Source organism: Chenopodium album, chromosome 18 (genome assembly GCF_948465745.1).
Source record: "Chenopodium album chromosome 18, dcCheAlbu1.1, whole genome shotgun sequence".
NCBI lineage: Eukaryota > Viridiplantae > Streptophyta > Magnoliopsida > Caryophyllales > Amaranthaceae > Chenopodium > Chenopodium album.
In genome coordinates, this window is record NC_137851.1 from 10,879,419 (window position 1) to 10,896,175 (window position 16,757).

At 36.0% G+C, this 16,757-nt stretch overlaps 3 protein-coding genes across 3 annotated transcripts; 2 read left to right on the forward strand and 1 right to left on the reverse strand.

The window, feature by feature from the left end:
* Positions 1 to 1,831: 1,831 nt before the first annotated feature.
* Positions 1,832 to 2,757, forward strand: LOC145593067 (uncharacterized protein At4g33100-like). The gene is made up of 3 exons (XM_081649574.1): positions 1,832 to 2,052; positions 2,246 to 2,330; positions 2,488 to 2,757. The coding sequence occupies exons 1-3, from the start codon at positions 1,952 to 1,954 to the stop codon at positions 2,617 to 2,619; spliced, it is 318 nt and encodes a 105-aa protein (XP_081505700.1). The 5' UTR covers positions 1,832 to 1,951; the 3' UTR covers positions 2,620 to 2,757.
* Positions 2,758 to 4,650: 1,893 nt separating this feature from the next.
* On the reverse strand, positions 4,651 to 7,525 carry LOC145593069 ((S)-coclaurine N-methyltransferase-like). The gene is made up of 8 exons (XM_081649576.1): positions 7,266 to 7,525; positions 6,759 to 6,867; positions 6,414 to 6,638; positions 6,151 to 6,250; positions 5,950 to 6,060; positions 5,739 to 5,822; positions 5,187 to 5,245; positions 4,651 to 5,038 (listed from the first exon to the last, which is right to left on the reverse strand). The coding sequence occupies exons 1-8, from the start codon at positions 7,450 to 7,452 to the stop codon at positions 4,846 to 4,848; spliced, it is 1,068 nt and encodes a 355-aa protein (XP_081505702.1). The 5' UTR covers positions 7,453 to 7,525; the 3' UTR covers positions 4,651 to 4,845.
* Positions 7,526 to 11,246: 3,721 nt separating this feature from the next.
* Positions 11,247 to 15,504, forward strand: LOC145593070 (protein PLASTID MOVEMENT IMPAIRED 1-RELATED 1-like). Its single transcript, XM_081649577.1, has 2 exons — positions 11,247 to 13,739; positions 14,301 to 15,504. The coding sequence occupies exons 1-2, from the start codon at positions 11,470 to 11,472 to the stop codon at positions 15,262 to 15,264; spliced, it is 3,234 nt and encodes a 1,077-aa protein (XP_081505703.1). The 5' UTR covers positions 11,247 to 11,469; the 3' UTR covers positions 15,265 to 15,504.
* The last annotated feature ends 1,253 nt before the right edge of the window (positions 15,505 to 16,757 follow it).

The window sequence follows — 16,757 nt, forward strand, 5'->3', positions numbered from 1 at the left end:
CGTCTTGCCAAAAGGCAAAGAGTTCTTTTCAAAAGGGTTTGTATACTCCTCTACCTATTCCAGAAAGACCTTGGGAAGATGTATCCATGGATTTTATTGTGGCATTGCCGAGAACTCAAAGGGGAAAGGATGCAATCATGGTTGTGGTGGATCGTTTCTCAAAGATGGCACACTTTATTTCTTGTCACAAAACGGATGATGCGACTCACGTGGCCGATTTGTATATTAGGGAGATAGTTCGTCTACATGGAGTTCCTAAAACTATTGTTTCCGATAGAGATAGTAAGTTTTTTGGTCATTTTTGGAGGACTTAATGGAAATTAATAGGGACTAAATTGCTTTTTAGTACTTCTCATCATCCACAAATCGATGGACAAACCGAGGTGACAAATAGAATACTTGGTACATTACTGAGAGGGTTAGTGAGTAAGACTCAAAAGGATTGGGATTTGAAGCTAGCACATGCATAGTTTGCTTATAATAGGTCACCGTCTTTTGCTACAAAGCGTTCTCCATTTGAGGTGGTTTATGGTACAAATCCAATGTTTCTAATTGATCTGATTCCTTTTTCAAAAGAGGAGATTACTAATATTGATGCACAAAAGAAATTGGAGGCAATGATTAAGCTACATCAACAAGTCAGAAAAAAGAATTGAGCAAGTTAATGAAACTTATAAAAAAAGAGTAAACAAGCACAGAAAACAACCCACTTTCCAAGTTGGTGATCTTGTTTGGTTGCATTTGAGGAAGGAGCGTTTCCCTAACAAGCGTAAGAATAAGTTAATGCCTAGAGCTGAAGGTCCTTTTCAAGTTATTGAGAAAATTGGAAGTAGTGCTTACAAGTTAGACTTACCAGGTGACTATGGTGTTAGTGACACTTTTAATGTTGGTTACCTATCTCCATATCTTAGTGATGACGTATTCTCGGAATTGAGGACAATTCCTTTCGAAGAAGGGGAGAATGATGCGGGAGTTTTAGAGGGTTAAGTTAGTCAAGCAGTCGATAAAGCAATATCTCTTACATGTCATCCAAGTAGGCTTCTATTATCGTTGGATTGAATCGTGGCCTACTCGGAGGGTCGTTTTGGGGCTAAAGCAGGAACGGAACTTAATTTGGTAGTACTCCAATGGGATGACATTGGCGAGAAGGTAGACTAAATTAGAGTAGTAGTTTTAGCTTACATTTAATTAATTATTTAAGAAATATAGAAAGTTAATTCCTATTTGGTTTCTTAGTAACACCTTGGCAGTTTGTTGCCTACTAGCTATAGGGTCCTAGTTATATTGGGTTTATAATTAGTGTTTAGTCTAGTTGTCCTATTAGAAGTAGGAATCTTGTGTTGGTTACTCTAGTCTATAAAAGGCTATTAGTTTGTAATTTTTATTCATAGTTGAAATAATAGTTTTCTTGAGTTTATTACTGCAGACTTATGAATTAAGTTTGTTTGTTCGATCCGTTTGATTGAGCAAGCTTGGTTTTGATCCGATTGATCAAAATCTTGCATAGGTTCGTGTTAGCTCCGTTTGAGTTTAACATTGACCAAAAAAAAAAAACACTTCAGCGTTTGGGTATAAACGCATCAAAACGCACCAGGATATTAATCCCTTTTTAGATAGAATTTTCTATTTTTTTTTATTATTTAATATAAGGGCCTGTTTACATTTACTGAACTGAATTAATTGGAGCTGAACTGATTGGAGTTGAACTGAACTGAATTAAAATTAAGTAAATGTGAACAAGCCCTAAGTTGGGTTATAGTCTTGACTCTTGAGAAAATACTAGCCTAATTTCTTGTATCTTCCCTTCTTAAAAAAGGTGAAAAATATGTGCCCAAACCTGGCAAGATCCAGACCAATTATTGGCCCAAAGCCCCAAACCCATTGGATTTCAAGTCATCTGGGTTTTTGCTAAGTTTTGGTTGGAATTTTGGAGCTTAGAACTTGTAAAAAAATGGGGATTCTGAGAGACAAGCGAACTTCCCCATCTTCTTCTCCCACTTCAACTTCTCCTTGTGCTGATCTCAGAAATGCCTACAACAATTGCTTCAACAGGTGATTATTTTCTTGCTCATCTATTTCTTCTAATTACCTAATATAGAACAATTTAAGTGTATAACTGTATATTAGCTAATCAAATTGGGGTCAAATTTAGAACCCCTTTACATATTTATGTAAATGAATGATAAAATTTGCTTTATTTCAATTAATTTTCAGTTTTTATGATGTGGGTATGTAAAATTTTCAGGTGGTATGCAGAGAAATTTGTGAAGGGTCAATGGCAAAAGGAAGAATGTGTTGTTGAGTGGGAGAAATACAGGGAATGCCTTTCTGTATGTTCATTTGATCTTATCATCTTTATTACATGGTTGATTTTATGATATTGTTTTTGGGGAAATTGTTCAAATTTATGTTGATTTTTAGACTGTTTTTGCTCATGAAATGTGATAAATAGTCTAGGGGTTTGATGTTTGTCTTGTTAATTGACAGCAACATTTGGAAGATAAGCAGTTAAGTAGGTTTCTGGAAGTTGAAGCTAATAAAAATCCGTTTTCGGTGGATCGAATTAATAGAAAGAGTTCAGTTGATGGTGCTTCAATGGGTGGTGCCAGCACCAAGTAATGTTGTAATTTCTTGTTGTATATACTGATGCAGTTGCTAACAACTTTGATAGTCAAGTTTTAGTTATACCTGTTGTTTTTCGAGAAAATATATGTGATACACTTCTAATTTCGCAATTATGGAATCTTGTTCTGGTTATATTGTTGTTTCATTGTATGTTTTCCAAGTGATTTGGTAAAAAAATAACTTGAGCAGAACAATCGAACATGTTGAGGAAGATACTACACATTAATGAAGTGACTTGCTACTAGAAAAATTCTGATGGACAAATATCATAATCTTGAAAGAGATAACTGATGGTAATAGTGTAACTTTTGAGTTAACAATCTTGCACTATCAAGTCATACATTTGGAGAAGCGTATTAATTCCTTTTCGTCTAAGATTCTGTTTATGGAATCCTGAAATCACCAGTGGATTTGGGATTAGAAAATTCTTTGTCCACTTTCTCCAACCTGTGTATGTTCTTGAGCTCATTTTTCATCCAGAGCTTGTCAAAGTCTAATGTGTGGAAAGAGAAGCAATTGCATTTTCTAACCACCATATGTCATGTTAGAGTGTAGCCTTGGCGAAGCAAGTCTTCTACATAGATTTGGGTTCTGGCCTTTTTATTCGAGCAGTTTGAGGTAGGCAGAAATATTACTTTCTTTTCTGTGTTTCTTAGGCACTTTAGCAGTGTTTTGGTCTTGGAGTTTGAGGTGGGCTCAATCATGGTAATAGGATTTGGCATAAGGATGTGAATCACAACAGTATTCTATATTGTAATGCATTGCCTTGCATTTCAAAGAGAAAAGTATATGTGTCAACAATTCTCTTTTCCCATTGATAATCTTCTTGAGCTTAATTTCCAATGTTTGTCAGTTATGCATGTGCTTGTTGATGAGAAATCTTGGGCTGAAATAATTCTAAGAAGCTTTAACAAAAGACGATATGATTCTATGTTGATGGCTAGACTGACCAGCTACTTAAGCTGAACTATTACTTCTATACACAGGGTCTAAATGTCTGTCTGTGATTTGGGTCTTTAGAGGCCATGTATGATTAGGCATGTGCACCATTGCAATATGAACAAATGTTTTCTTGAAATTCTTGGGAATTGTGAAGCTGCAATCAAACAGAGTTCATCTTTTTGAAGGATTGAAGGTGCAAAATGTTTTGACAGATTTCCGATTCCTTGTTTTGGCAAAAGTGGCCAGTACGTTTTTGGTAGATGCGGAAGACTGATGAATGTGAGGTGCATGACTTGCAGATAGGGAGCAGTAAAAAAAAACTCATAGCTTGATTAGAATTATTTGCTGCTGCTCTTTTTTGAGGGTATTTTATCACTGGGATATCAATTATTTTATACTGTTTGTCTACAGAGGAGCATAACCAGCTATTCAGATCTGCAGATGGTAGTAGATTAGATGTTAAGGGGATTTCTGAAGATGAAATCACTTCTTTTAATTTGGTTATTCATTATATTCATTATGGAAGTCTGGAAGATAGATGTCTAATAGTATTTCATTAGCTATTATCCGACTTTGTTCTATATATTTTTTACAGGATTCTGGAAAATTATACCGAACATAGTGAAACTGGAGCAAAGATGTACTTTACAGGACCAAAACACAGCCTAATTTAAAGCTATTTGTCCATTGTTTGTTCTACATTCATATGCTAGAGTCATACATCGTTCTATATTCTCTGTTAATCATCCTATAAATTGCATTTACAGGAACTGAGTTATAGCTAGAAGGTACCATTCACTTCATTTGAGTTGATTCAATCATTATTCAAAAGCATGGGCTGTCACAACTCAAATCTGTGGCCTTAATCTGCCAAACAACTCAATTGACGTCTACGGATTGTCTGCATTCTTTTTATTTAGAAACGACAAATTAAACAATTAACAGAGTAGATGAAGAATGCTTTCTAGAAATATCTGAGATTAATTCACTAATCAAACTTCAAGAGGTAATCATTGACAGTGAGCAGCATTACTAACACCTGTTACAAACTTGCAGCCCCATACTTGATAAAGTCGGTTGGTTGGATGCATCCCCGGTCGCTTGTTTCTACCCCCGGTCCTTTCCCAGACCCCATACACTGCGACTCATCACTGTGAGAACTCTTAGGAAAGTTAAATCTTACTACAACGTTAAGGAAAAAAAAACAGCTTTATCTTCCCTTTCCGATGATTGCTCATTGATGCTGCTGGGATGAGAATAAAAGCTGCAAGATCAATCTCATTTCTTCTTAAATAGGAAATGAGCAACCATCCATTCTTCCCCATTGTTGTACCCAAATAACTCAGCCACTGCTATGAAGAAGGTTCTCCAATATACTATCCACTTTAGAGCTGAGTCTCTGCCATAAGTCGACTCCATTATTGGCCTTATGTAAGCCAAGTTACGGTCCATTCTTTTAAGCCACTCCTCGCTGTAAAAAAAAATATGATAAAAAGGTTTATCAACATGCTTCTCTCTACTTATCTTAATTTTATAGCCAACTCGTGATGAAACTTGGTAAGTTAAATTTCTTGGTAGGCTTAACCTGTGGTTAAATATTGTCAATCTTGCTTTCTCACCTTGTTTGCGCGTAATGCTTCCCATTTACAAGCCAGTGGTTGACAATAGAGACATCATCCTGCAATGAGATCACCCATAAGCAACTAGACATAATTGACTCAGTGTAATGTTTTAGAAAGATGAGACTATGGGATATTGGAATTCATAATGGATTGTTTGCAAAGTCTCAAGACTGCACAGCTCTGTATTAGGTGGTTGCTGTTGCTAAAATGATGGTAGATGGCAATTCCAGACAGAAACCAGACAAATTGAGGTGTTTGAATGACGAAAAGTAATTTGATTATAATTTCCAATTGAGAGACAAGGGATTGGCATTAATCAGACAGATCAGTTCATGCTTAATACTCTCTTTTCCCGAAAATCATTGTTCCCTCGGTTATAACAGTGTAATATAAGTCGGCAACTTAGCAATCTGACAATAAAATCTGGAAGGTAGTAAAATATGATCATACGAGTAGTAATGAAACTAATGAGCATTCTAAACGAAAGAAATGTTGCAAATAAGAGACTTTGTGTCGCAGTAACAGTAAGTATGGTTTCCACAGGCTAACCTGAAAGTACAGGAGCAGATTTGCAGCAGGCATTGTGCCTCCGGTGAAGAAATACCGAGTAATCCAGTCATCATCATTAATATCCTGCATACAAGTGTGTGAACAAAGTTCTCAATACTTCATAGCCGACTCAAACATGCAGTAGCTCATTGAAACTCAGCAAGTAAGTATATACAGGAAAGAACAGTCTGTCTAGACAAGATGAAAGTACCTCAAAGTGGTATGCAAAAGCTTTATGACAGAAATAATGCACAAATAGAAGGCCATCATGTTTCATCCAATTGGATATCTTCTTTAGAAGATCTCTGTAATTCTTCATGTGCTGTAAAATTAATCATCAACAAATCATATTAAATCCTAAACATTGCTATTCTGAAATATCCAACTTCCTGATGAATATTACAAGTCATACCTCAAACATTTCAATAGACAGTATCCGATCATAAGATCCCTCCATGTCAAATGTGCTTATATCTGCTACTATGATCTCAACGTTTTTCAGCTGAAGATCCCTGAAACATAAGAATATGCACGCCTTAGAACTTGTTCTAGTTATATACCCTCCTCTGTCCTGTTAACATCTAATCTGTACTGTTTAGAGATGTTAACTTAATTGCAGGACAAAGATTTGCAAGGAAAATGTGTATGTGAGATGAAGATGAATGAAAGACGCACCTGCACCTACCCTCAATGTGTGCTTTCTGCGTTACTGAATTGCAAATTCCGGTAACCCTGCAGTTACTGTACTTTTGTGCAATGTACAAAGCGAGCGACCCCCAGCCACATCCAACATCAAGAACAGTATGACCATCTTGTATCCCTGACCTCTCACAATATAATTCTAACATTGCTTTCTCTGCATCATCTAGGTTTGTCTGCTTGTCAGAAAAATAACAGCAACTGCAACCAAGAGGCAGAAAAGATTAGTACCGACAATCATCAATTCAAAGATGCACATCTTTGTAGTGCTACCACCATACTACATTGTCAAAAAGAATACAACTTTTATTTTATCTTTACCTGTATTTGAGATGCTTTCCTAGAACAAGCTTGAAGAAAGAAGTAGGCAGCTCATAGTGTTGAGATTTCGCCTTATCAGTCTGAATTGCTATTGGCATTTCTCTTAAAGCTGCAAAAGAAGATATGAATGGACAATACTCACATTAGCCTTATTTCTACAAGAAATGAAGTATGGAGATATTATTTTCATAGTTAGCCATTCAATCATCCAAAAATTGTTAACTACCTCGATTACATGATTAACCGTCCAAAGATCCATAACACCCACATTCCAAAATACAGTTAGATAACCAAAAGCTCCATCATTTGGAAAATGTACCAGTATAATACTACATGATTATTAGTATCATTCAAACAACTCATACCATACAAAAAACATATGCTAGACAACCATTTTCCATTTTTTTTTTAAAAAAATTTCCGGTCTATTATTAATAGTCACGTTGACAGTGTAATTTAAACCGCTATTACAAAATTATAAATAAAAAAGAGATAAGAAAACAATACAGTGAACAAAGTGAAGAAGATCAGAGAGTTGAAGTTGAGAAGAAGATTTGTAGGAAGAACGAAGGCGACTGGCTAAGAGAAGGCGAGTAAGGCGTCTAATAAGAGCATCAGGCAACAAGTTTCTTTCATGTGCGCCTAGCATTAGCTTGGCAGTTGCTTTGTATGCCATTTGCTTCATTTCCTCCATTTTTTTTTTCTCCTGTATTTTCACTGCTTTGTTTCTCTGTATCTCTTATCTTTTGTTGCCTGAATGAAACTTAGAATTGGGGTGTTTGGATTAGAGGTGTCAAACCCGAACCGACCCGAAAAAAATTATCCGTTTCGAACTGTAACCGATCCGATTTTATCCGAGAAATTCAAGACCCAAACCCGAACTGTAACCGAACTGAACTCAACCCGAATCCGAACTTGACCCGATCTGTACTTAACCCGACACCGATTTGATCCGACCTGAACTCAACCCGAATCCGATTTGACCCGACCTGAACTCCACCCGAACCGATTTGACCCGACCTGAGCTCAACCCGATCCGAAATTGACCCGACAAATAACCGATCAGATCCGATCTGTTTTGACCCGAACTGATATTAACCCGGCCCGATTTTAACTCGATTTGATTTTACCCGATCCAAATTTAACCCGACCATAATTGATTATTGACCTTTTTATTCAAGTTCTTATAAAATATATTTACTAATTATTAATAAGTTAACTTTTTTACTAAAAAAAAATAGTCTGAAGTCTTAAATCTACTACAAACCCATCACGTGAGACAATCTGACCAAAAAGTAGATGGGGTCCATATAAAGAGCTCTTTCTTCCTATCTCTCTCCTTTTTCCTCTCTCTACCATGTGTTTTTTAGAACATTTTAATCATTGTTATGTATTTACAAATACACAACATTCCTTCATTACTACTTCCTCTACAACTGTGCATTATCATAGAATTATAGGCATTATACATCGTACGGTTATATACACACTACATACATATGCAATAATTTATGCTCAAATAAAAAGAATGTACATAGTAACAATTAACTATCAATATGTATAAAGTCAAGTTTTTAATATAAAAATTGAATTAGTAATAAAGTAATTCTAACAACTCTAACAAATATCTTATACAAATTGAACTAGTAATAAACTAAACTAATAGTACAGTACTCATAACCTCGTAAGATTGTACAATTGATGAATAGTTGTAACCTTGTAATAACCTTAAAAAATTGATATTCTTTTTTGTATATATCACCATATGTAACTATTACTCGTTAATAACTTAATATATCACTAGCTTGGTCTCACTTATATAAGTATGATAAGTTATCAATAATTATTCAATCTCAATTTTTCTTTAAGATAAAAATTATACATAACTTGATCAAATGAGAAAACTAAAACTTCGTGCTTCGTAATTAATAATCATATTGAACCAATAATAAGGTAAAAACTCAATAATATCTCTAGATTAAAAATAACCTTATTTGGATATGAATTTGGTCAGCTCGACCAAAATCCAGCCAAACACAAAAAGGAATTGAATTGAAACTGACCATTTAATGAATCAACGGATCAACCTTATCTTAATCAAACCGAACTTGACCGAACCGAAATCATCCGAACCGTAATCAACCCGACCCAAATTCATCCGACCCGAAGTTATCCGGTTAAATCCGTTTTAAACCCGATCCAAATTTATCCGATCCGAAAGTGAACCGATCTGGAGTTGACCCGACCCATATCCGACCCGGACTCGATAGACCATGACCCGAATTTGACCCGACCCGAATTTGATCCGATCCGACCCGACCCGAGTTAAAAGGATAATTTTGATCCGAACATATCCGATCCGAACAGATCCGACCCGAACAGACCCGACCCAAACTCCATCCGGTTATCCGAATTGACACCTCTAGTTTGGATAGATAAGTGTGGTGATGTACCAGGCCACGTTATTGGCATTTGTCAATGTAATAAACCTCCCTTTTCTAGCCCTTCTTTTGGGCCCGCCCAAAAATCATTTCGATTTTAAAACGTTTTGGATTAGATTAGACCGGAGATCATTAAGTTAAAATCATAAACCCAAATACCATAATAATTTTTTTATTTTTTTATTTTTTATTTTTTGAGGAAATACCATAAATTCATAATAATTGCTTTCGGTCAAGTTTGAAATAAAATTTGAAACTCCTACTACATATTTTGTACAAATACTAAACATGAGTTGTGCCACGATTGCAATTAATAAGGAATTAAGAATTACAATTATACTACTTTCCAACCCCCCCCCCCCCCACTCCCACCAAATTCTTAGTTTCCTACATACCAAACCGTCCTTAAACTTTTATACTAATTGTTATGAACTTGACATTTCTTTAAACCAGGGGCGGGGCAAACAAATACGGGACTCGGTGCGAGTTCTTAAAATTGGACCCTTATACCCATAATTGAAAGAAATATTCAGTTCAAACACCAAAAAATTTCGTTAATATAGTTAATTACACAGTAAAATATATGAATGACATAAAAATATTTTAACAAATTCACTTAGAAAATGGTCACTTTTCTCAAATATTTTTGATAAATCTCATCTACAAGGTTATTCTCCGTAACACTTAAGAACAACTAAAACTTTTCTTACATTTATTTTAGTTGATAGGAAGAAATTGTAGTCAGTTTAAATAAAGAGTGAGAAAGTTGATATGAGGAGAGAGAGAGTATATGTTAAGTGTATTTGGAAGAAGAAAAAAGTGTACTCTAGATTTTAGGTTGGGTACTGTACAAATGAGAAAAAAAAGTATACTCTAGAGTGTAGACTTTATGTTGGGTAGTACAGCCGGCAACAACTACTACTAGTAAAAAAAAAATTATGACAAAGAGGGTTCAAACCTCAAACCTACAGAATATGGGCTAATACTCTTACCGCTGAGCCATGGAACAAATTTATAATACTTATCACATCATACTAATTATATATCTAATTTTGGGCTCCATTTCTTTCGGGGCCCTGTGCAGTCGCTCAACTTGCACGCCCTTTTCCGCCGCCCCTGCTTTAAACGATTATAAGAAAACCATTCGGTATCCATAATTCACTATTGATTGAGTGAGAATTTGGATTTAAGAGGTGCCATAAGGTATTAGGTATGATGTTAGTTTAATTTGGATGTTTTAAAGCTTGATTAAGTAAATTAATATCGACTATTGACATTTTCATGTCCCAAATGAAAAGGAAAAGAAATAAAAAATAGGTGTTGATTGCCGACCATCCACTTAGCTTAACCAAAAACTATCAAATTACTCCTAATTAAATAATCAAAAAACTTTCAAAATGATATACTCCCTCCATTCTTTTTTACATTTTTGCTTTCTTTTTTGGGTATTTCAAAATTACATTCCTACTTTTCTTTTTTAGTAAGTAAATTTTTACCAAATATCCCAAATTATCTCTATTTTTCTGTTTTGTAATTAATACTTTCTCTATTTTCTCACTCTTATTTTCTAATTCTCACTCTTATTTTTAGAATCCATGTGCATCAATTTAGATGAATATAATTGGTCCTTTTTTTTTTTCACCATAAAATATTATTAGTCCTTTTCTTTTCAAAGGATTGATGACATCTGCAACATTAAATATTATTCTATTTTTGTTTTACTCAAAGACATCAATTAATATCTTGTAATTCCCATTGTACTTTATTTTATTGTTTAAATTCTTTAATTTCCGTGTAATTTTACAAATAGAAATGTAAAAAAAGGACGGATGGAGTAATAATATTCATTATAAAGAAAGAAATAAAAGATAAAGCAAAGACAAAACTTCTATTCTGTAGCAGTATACTGAATCACTGATCTTGCTACTTGGCAAAAAAAAAATACTGTAATTAATTCTATGAACTTAAGCACTAATTCCTGGATTTAATCACATAAAACATGACATTAAAGCTTCTTCAATAAATTAAATCATCCACCTAGATTAAAGCCCCCAAAGCTAGAAGAATCGGAACCTTCCACCTACCTTACTCCAAAAAAGTCTCTCTCATTCTAAATTTGCTCTCAAATTTGGACCCATTTCAAGTAAGCATCTTTTTCTCTCTTTTTCACTGTATAATCCAAAGTTTTTGTACATATTTTATGTAGTACTTTGAAGATTTGATTGATAATTACATGTATGCTTTTCTGGGTAGTTTAAAGATTTTGTTTCATGGGAGAAAACATGTTTGAATCTGGGTTTTCTATACATAATGATTCAAGTGATGGTGAATTGTTGCGTGATATCGAAGAGATTAGTAATGCCCTTTATTCAATGAACAAAACCCATGAAAATTCTGTGATTTCTTACTCTAATTATGGACCTAAATCGCATTTTAGTGTACCAAAACCGAACCCAAAACCGGGGTTTGATAGAGAGAACGAATGGTTGAAAGAGGAGCATAAGCAACATTCATCAATTTGGGGTTGGAAACCCTTTAAAGCATTGTCCCACATTATTAGGCAGAGGAAATTTACTTGTTATTTCTTTTGTCATGTTCATTGTATTGAGAATTTGATGCTGGATTTCAAGGATATTTGTATGAGTGTGCATTGGAGGAGGAAGGATGTTGTGCTTAAGACCCGTCCGTCGAGGGTTTCGAATGGGATGGTTGAGTTTGAGGAGACATTGATGAGTAAATGTACTGTTAGTGGTTCTAAAAATGGGCATGGGGGTTTTGTGAAGTATGAGCCTAAGCATTTTCTGCTCTATGTGTCGATCGTTGGGGCAGAAGGGTTAGAAATTGGGAAGCATTGGGTTGATCTTACAAGATTGCTTCCTCTTACTCTGGAGGAGTTGGAGCAAGATAGATGTTCAGGGAAATGGTCGACGAGCTTTAAGCTTGCAGGTAAGGCGAATGGTGCTACTTTGCATGTTAGTTTTGGGTTTTTGGTTACAAAGGATGGATTAGCTGAATCAGGTAGTTGCATAAAACCACCGCTTGCTCTTAGCTTGGAGGGAAATGAATTTAACAGGATGAGCTCTGTTGATTCTGGTTCTGTCAGAGGCAATACCTCACTTAAGCGGGTGGGGAGTGTTCCGAGTAGCTTAAATAATGCTTCTTGCTATTCATCTCAATGCCTGGATGTAAAGATTGGTGGGCCGAAGGATGAATATGATTTCTCAAATTCCATTGATATGCTATATGGTAAGCTTGAGGAAGGGAGGGTTGATAGTCTGACAAAGTTTGACAAGGTTATTGAACAGCTGGAGTCAATTCAGTTGAGTCCAAACTCATTATCTAGTTCTGTAAAAGATTTTTGTGGAACCAAACATGATGATGCAGAGTTTATAGTGATAGAAAAGGGAGTAGAATCAGAGTGCTCCCCCAAGGAAGCGAAAAAGTTGGATGAATGTATCCCTGCAGACTTGGAAGCCTCAGCTGTAGAAATAATTGATGTGGCTGAGATTTTCAAGGGTGAAGAGGTATGCTCAGAGGAGGAGACAAAGGTTGATCATTGGGATGAAGCCTTGAATTGTGTTTCAGAAGAGGCTCCTATAGATAAATACAGTGTTGATATTAAAGAGTCAGATCTTGAAGAAGAGGCTTTAGATTTGCTTAAGATGTTTATTTCACAGTCTGATGAATTAGAAATGTCAGAGGATGATATGTCTGTTGAGATTAAGGCCAAGCATAAAGGAAGTAATCTGGTAAAATCATTGAGCTTAAATGACTTTGAAAGAACTGTGGCAGATGATTTCTGTAATCTGTTGCAAGACTTGCGTACTCCCTCAAACCGGAGTTTCAATGGCGGGCTTGAATCTCCTCGAGAACGCCTTTTAAGACAGTTTGAAGAAGATATGATGACTTCAGGTAGCCTCTTCTTGGGTGCTGATGTACAAGATGATGTGTCTGATTATGACTTTGCAGCTTCTGGTGTATCCTCTTCAGAATATAATGTTGAGAGTGTAGATCTCTCGCCTTTCATTGATACTGTGGGACTTGAAGCGAATGAAAGTTTTCAACAGTCATTGAGAAATAAACTGAAAGCAAAAAGCCTTGAACGCTTGGAAACTCAGACCTTGATGCAAAGGTGGGGTTTGAATGAGGAAGCTTTCCAGAGCTCCCCTTGTTATAGCACTGGTGGATTTGGGAGTCCTGTTTTTGTACCACCTGAAGAACCAATAGGATTGCCTCCTCTTGCCGAAGGCTTGGAATCATCGCTTCACTTAAAGGATGGGGGGTATTTGCGGTCTATGAGCCCTTTGCTTTTCAAAAATGCTAATAATTGTGGGAGCTTGATCATGCAAACCTCAAAGACTCTCGTGCTACCCACAGAATTGGGTTCTGATATCATGGAGATATTGCAGTATCTGGCATCGGTTGGCTATGAGAGACTGTCCAAGAAAATGCATAGTTTACTGCCTATGGAAGATCTCTCTGGAAAAATTATGCAGCAAATAGCTTGGGAGGCTTCTTGCTATGCTGAGGTGTCCGAAAGGTTTGTGAAATGCTTGTTGATGCTTTGCTTGCTCATTACATGTATCTAGGCCTTGTTTGGTTTGGGAGGCTTGTGAAATTCCCATAAAACTTCAAGTTCATTTATTTGGTTAGCTTCCATGGAACTTAATAATTCCTGTGTTTCTGAAGTTAGTTGCTTTAGAACATGGAAAGCTGCTTACCAAGAGAGGGTTGGTAAGCTGGACTTCCCATGATATCTCTTAACAAAAGTTTTTCCCCTCAAAATTGATACCCTTCTTTTTTTTTTTTTTTTTTTTTTTTTTTTTTTTTTTTTTTGCCAATAATTAGCTTTTTACATTTATAATGTGGAAGTTGTGTTATGAACCAAACGAATCTACTTTGTGACATGACTTTTCATGAAGCTACACATCTATGATACATGAATTTTTATTTCAGTATACTTAACTTGTTGGTAGGGGATGGAAAGAACAAGTTTGATGGATTAACATTTATTCTTACTACTGGGATTGAGCCACACAAGGCCTAGAAATGCTATCTTATCTTGTTTTAATTGCTAACTTGTTTCCAATTGCTGCCATAGGTCTCCCTCTTCTCAGTATGAATCTAATGTCAAGATTGAGGTTGAGAGTCCTCCATATGTTCAGGGTTGTAATTACTTTAGTTCAAGGTCAACTGGCAGTGATATCAGGTCAGAATATGTGGCCGCTAAAGATCTGGCCTTGTTGGCACTTGACAGGATAGAAGCCCTCATGATTGAAGGGTTGAAAATACAGTCAGGCATGCCTGATCACGATGCACCTTCCAGCATCAGGGTAAAATCTGTAAAAGAGGTCAGATATCAACCCTGGATAGACTATGATGACTCTTCCGACTATGTTAATGGATTGTTGGATCTTTCTATTTCATTAGCTGAGTGGTTAAGGCTGGATGCTGGAATGTCAGGTGATGAAAATCAGGATGGTAAGAGTACAATGAATGTGCGAAGAGCTCATCATGCCAAGCCTAGCAATTTTAACAACAAATCAGCGGGAGAAAATAACACAGAGAAAGAATCGAGAAATTGCGGGATTTTGGGAGATAATCTTACACTAGTTATGATGATGCAGCTCAGAGATCCATTCCGAAACTATGAACCAGTTGGTGGCCCAATGCTCTGTTTAATTCAAGTCAAGAGACTAATTGAACCTGTGACTCTAGCACTGGAAGATGACAAAGAGGGAGAAGGCATGGTTTCCAGGTTCAGATTAGACAAAGCTCATGTTGCAGGATTGAATATTGAATCCGACCATCTAGAAGCATGGTCTTCTAGGAGACGTAAACAATCAGGATCTCGGTGGTTGCTTGCTAGTGGTTTGACCAAGAACTGTAATTCTCGGTTTTCAAAGTCAAAGTCAATAATAAGAATCTCCTCACAAGTGCTTAGAAAACCATGGACACGAAACTTCATTTGGAGCCTTTCACACCCCATTCATGAAGTTGAAGCTGACCCTCTGAACCCACTCACTCGCAACGCTGACGTTATATTCCCTCAAATGACTGTTTGAATCCCATGGTAAGAAACATGTTACCTTGAAGAGACTACTATTACCTCCTTTAGGAACTTGAAGCGCAAGTATATCAAATCATATTTTTGCGTCTTTTACAGTTGTTTTGTAACTATGATACGATACTAGAATTACGTTTTGTTCAACTGTTTTTGCTGTATATTGCTTAAGGAAGGTGACTTGTTTTTGCTCTAAACAGGGTCATGGTTTGTAATTAGTCAATGAAACTTTAGTGGTACATATTGGAGTGTTTTGATTTCTTTTTAGGCCAATCATATAGCTTTTTTGTGACTCTAAATACCATTAGATTTTTTGTTTTGTGGATTTAAATGTAACTTATTTTACCCTACATGACGTACACTCATTTTTTGTTGATGATGTAACAACGCTTTGTAATGTTTCACTGCTTAAGCTTAAATCATACTTAAGGAAAAAGAAAAGCTTTTTTTTTTTTTTTTTTTTTTTTGACAATAAGGAAAAAGAAAAGTTAAGGTTCTCAGAATCTCATTCTTAAGGGACCCAGCCACCTAGGTAGCGTAGGTGAGTTTTCGTGCTAACACTGGTTGTTCTGTTTTTTGGTTGTTCTGTTTACTACAGTAGCTTTCAGCTTACCTAAACTTGAAGGCAGGGTTGCCATACTAATGACAGTAGTAGTCCCTCGGTTCGAAAATAATAGTGATGTACACTATGTTGGAGCTGTTTAGAAATTAGAATTTCAGGGTAGGTTGTCTCACACTTCCTCAAATTAGGAATAAATCATGCATGGTTTTACTAAAATATTACTAACGTATTTTTACGAAAACTGACAAGTGATTGAGGATGGGAATGAGACAACTAGTCGACGACTATTTTCATGGGTATGTTGGTGAAATCATGGCAAGTTCTTTGTATGAGGCTTGGTAATTGCTACAGTATCAGAAATATTTTTGGGCAGAAGTAGTAGCTTAGAAACGAAAGTTTGCCAGGTAATTTTGTATAAGCTGATGTGCTTATATTAGACTTCAGATGGCTTATTATCTGGCAGAAAAGTTGTAGAACTTTGCTGTCATGTTTATCATGTCATACTTTGAAGACCATCTTATTTGCAGTGGGAAAGAAACTTCCTTCTTTGGTAGAAGCTGTAATTTTCCGCGGCTTCCAAACCTATCATCTTCTTTACAATGAAGAACGCCTTAATGTTCACTCATTGCTTATCCTAACAGTTATTCAAACTTTCAAACGTATGTCAGACAATTGATTCTGCTGCTTGTATAGAGTTAACTTGGTTAACTAAGTTCTTGGTTTCTGATTCCTGATCATCTTTCTGAGTACATCTAGTCAAATGTTTTTCTCTAATCCCAAAACTGAATCATGTACCTGATGTTTACATCGTGTTTGTCTAACAAGTTACGCTTTGAACAAGGGATGTATTTACCAAATAGTCCTTTATGAACCAAACTACATCTAGCTTTTGCTTAAGGAAAGGAGGGTATGATAGACTCCTCACCCTGGGA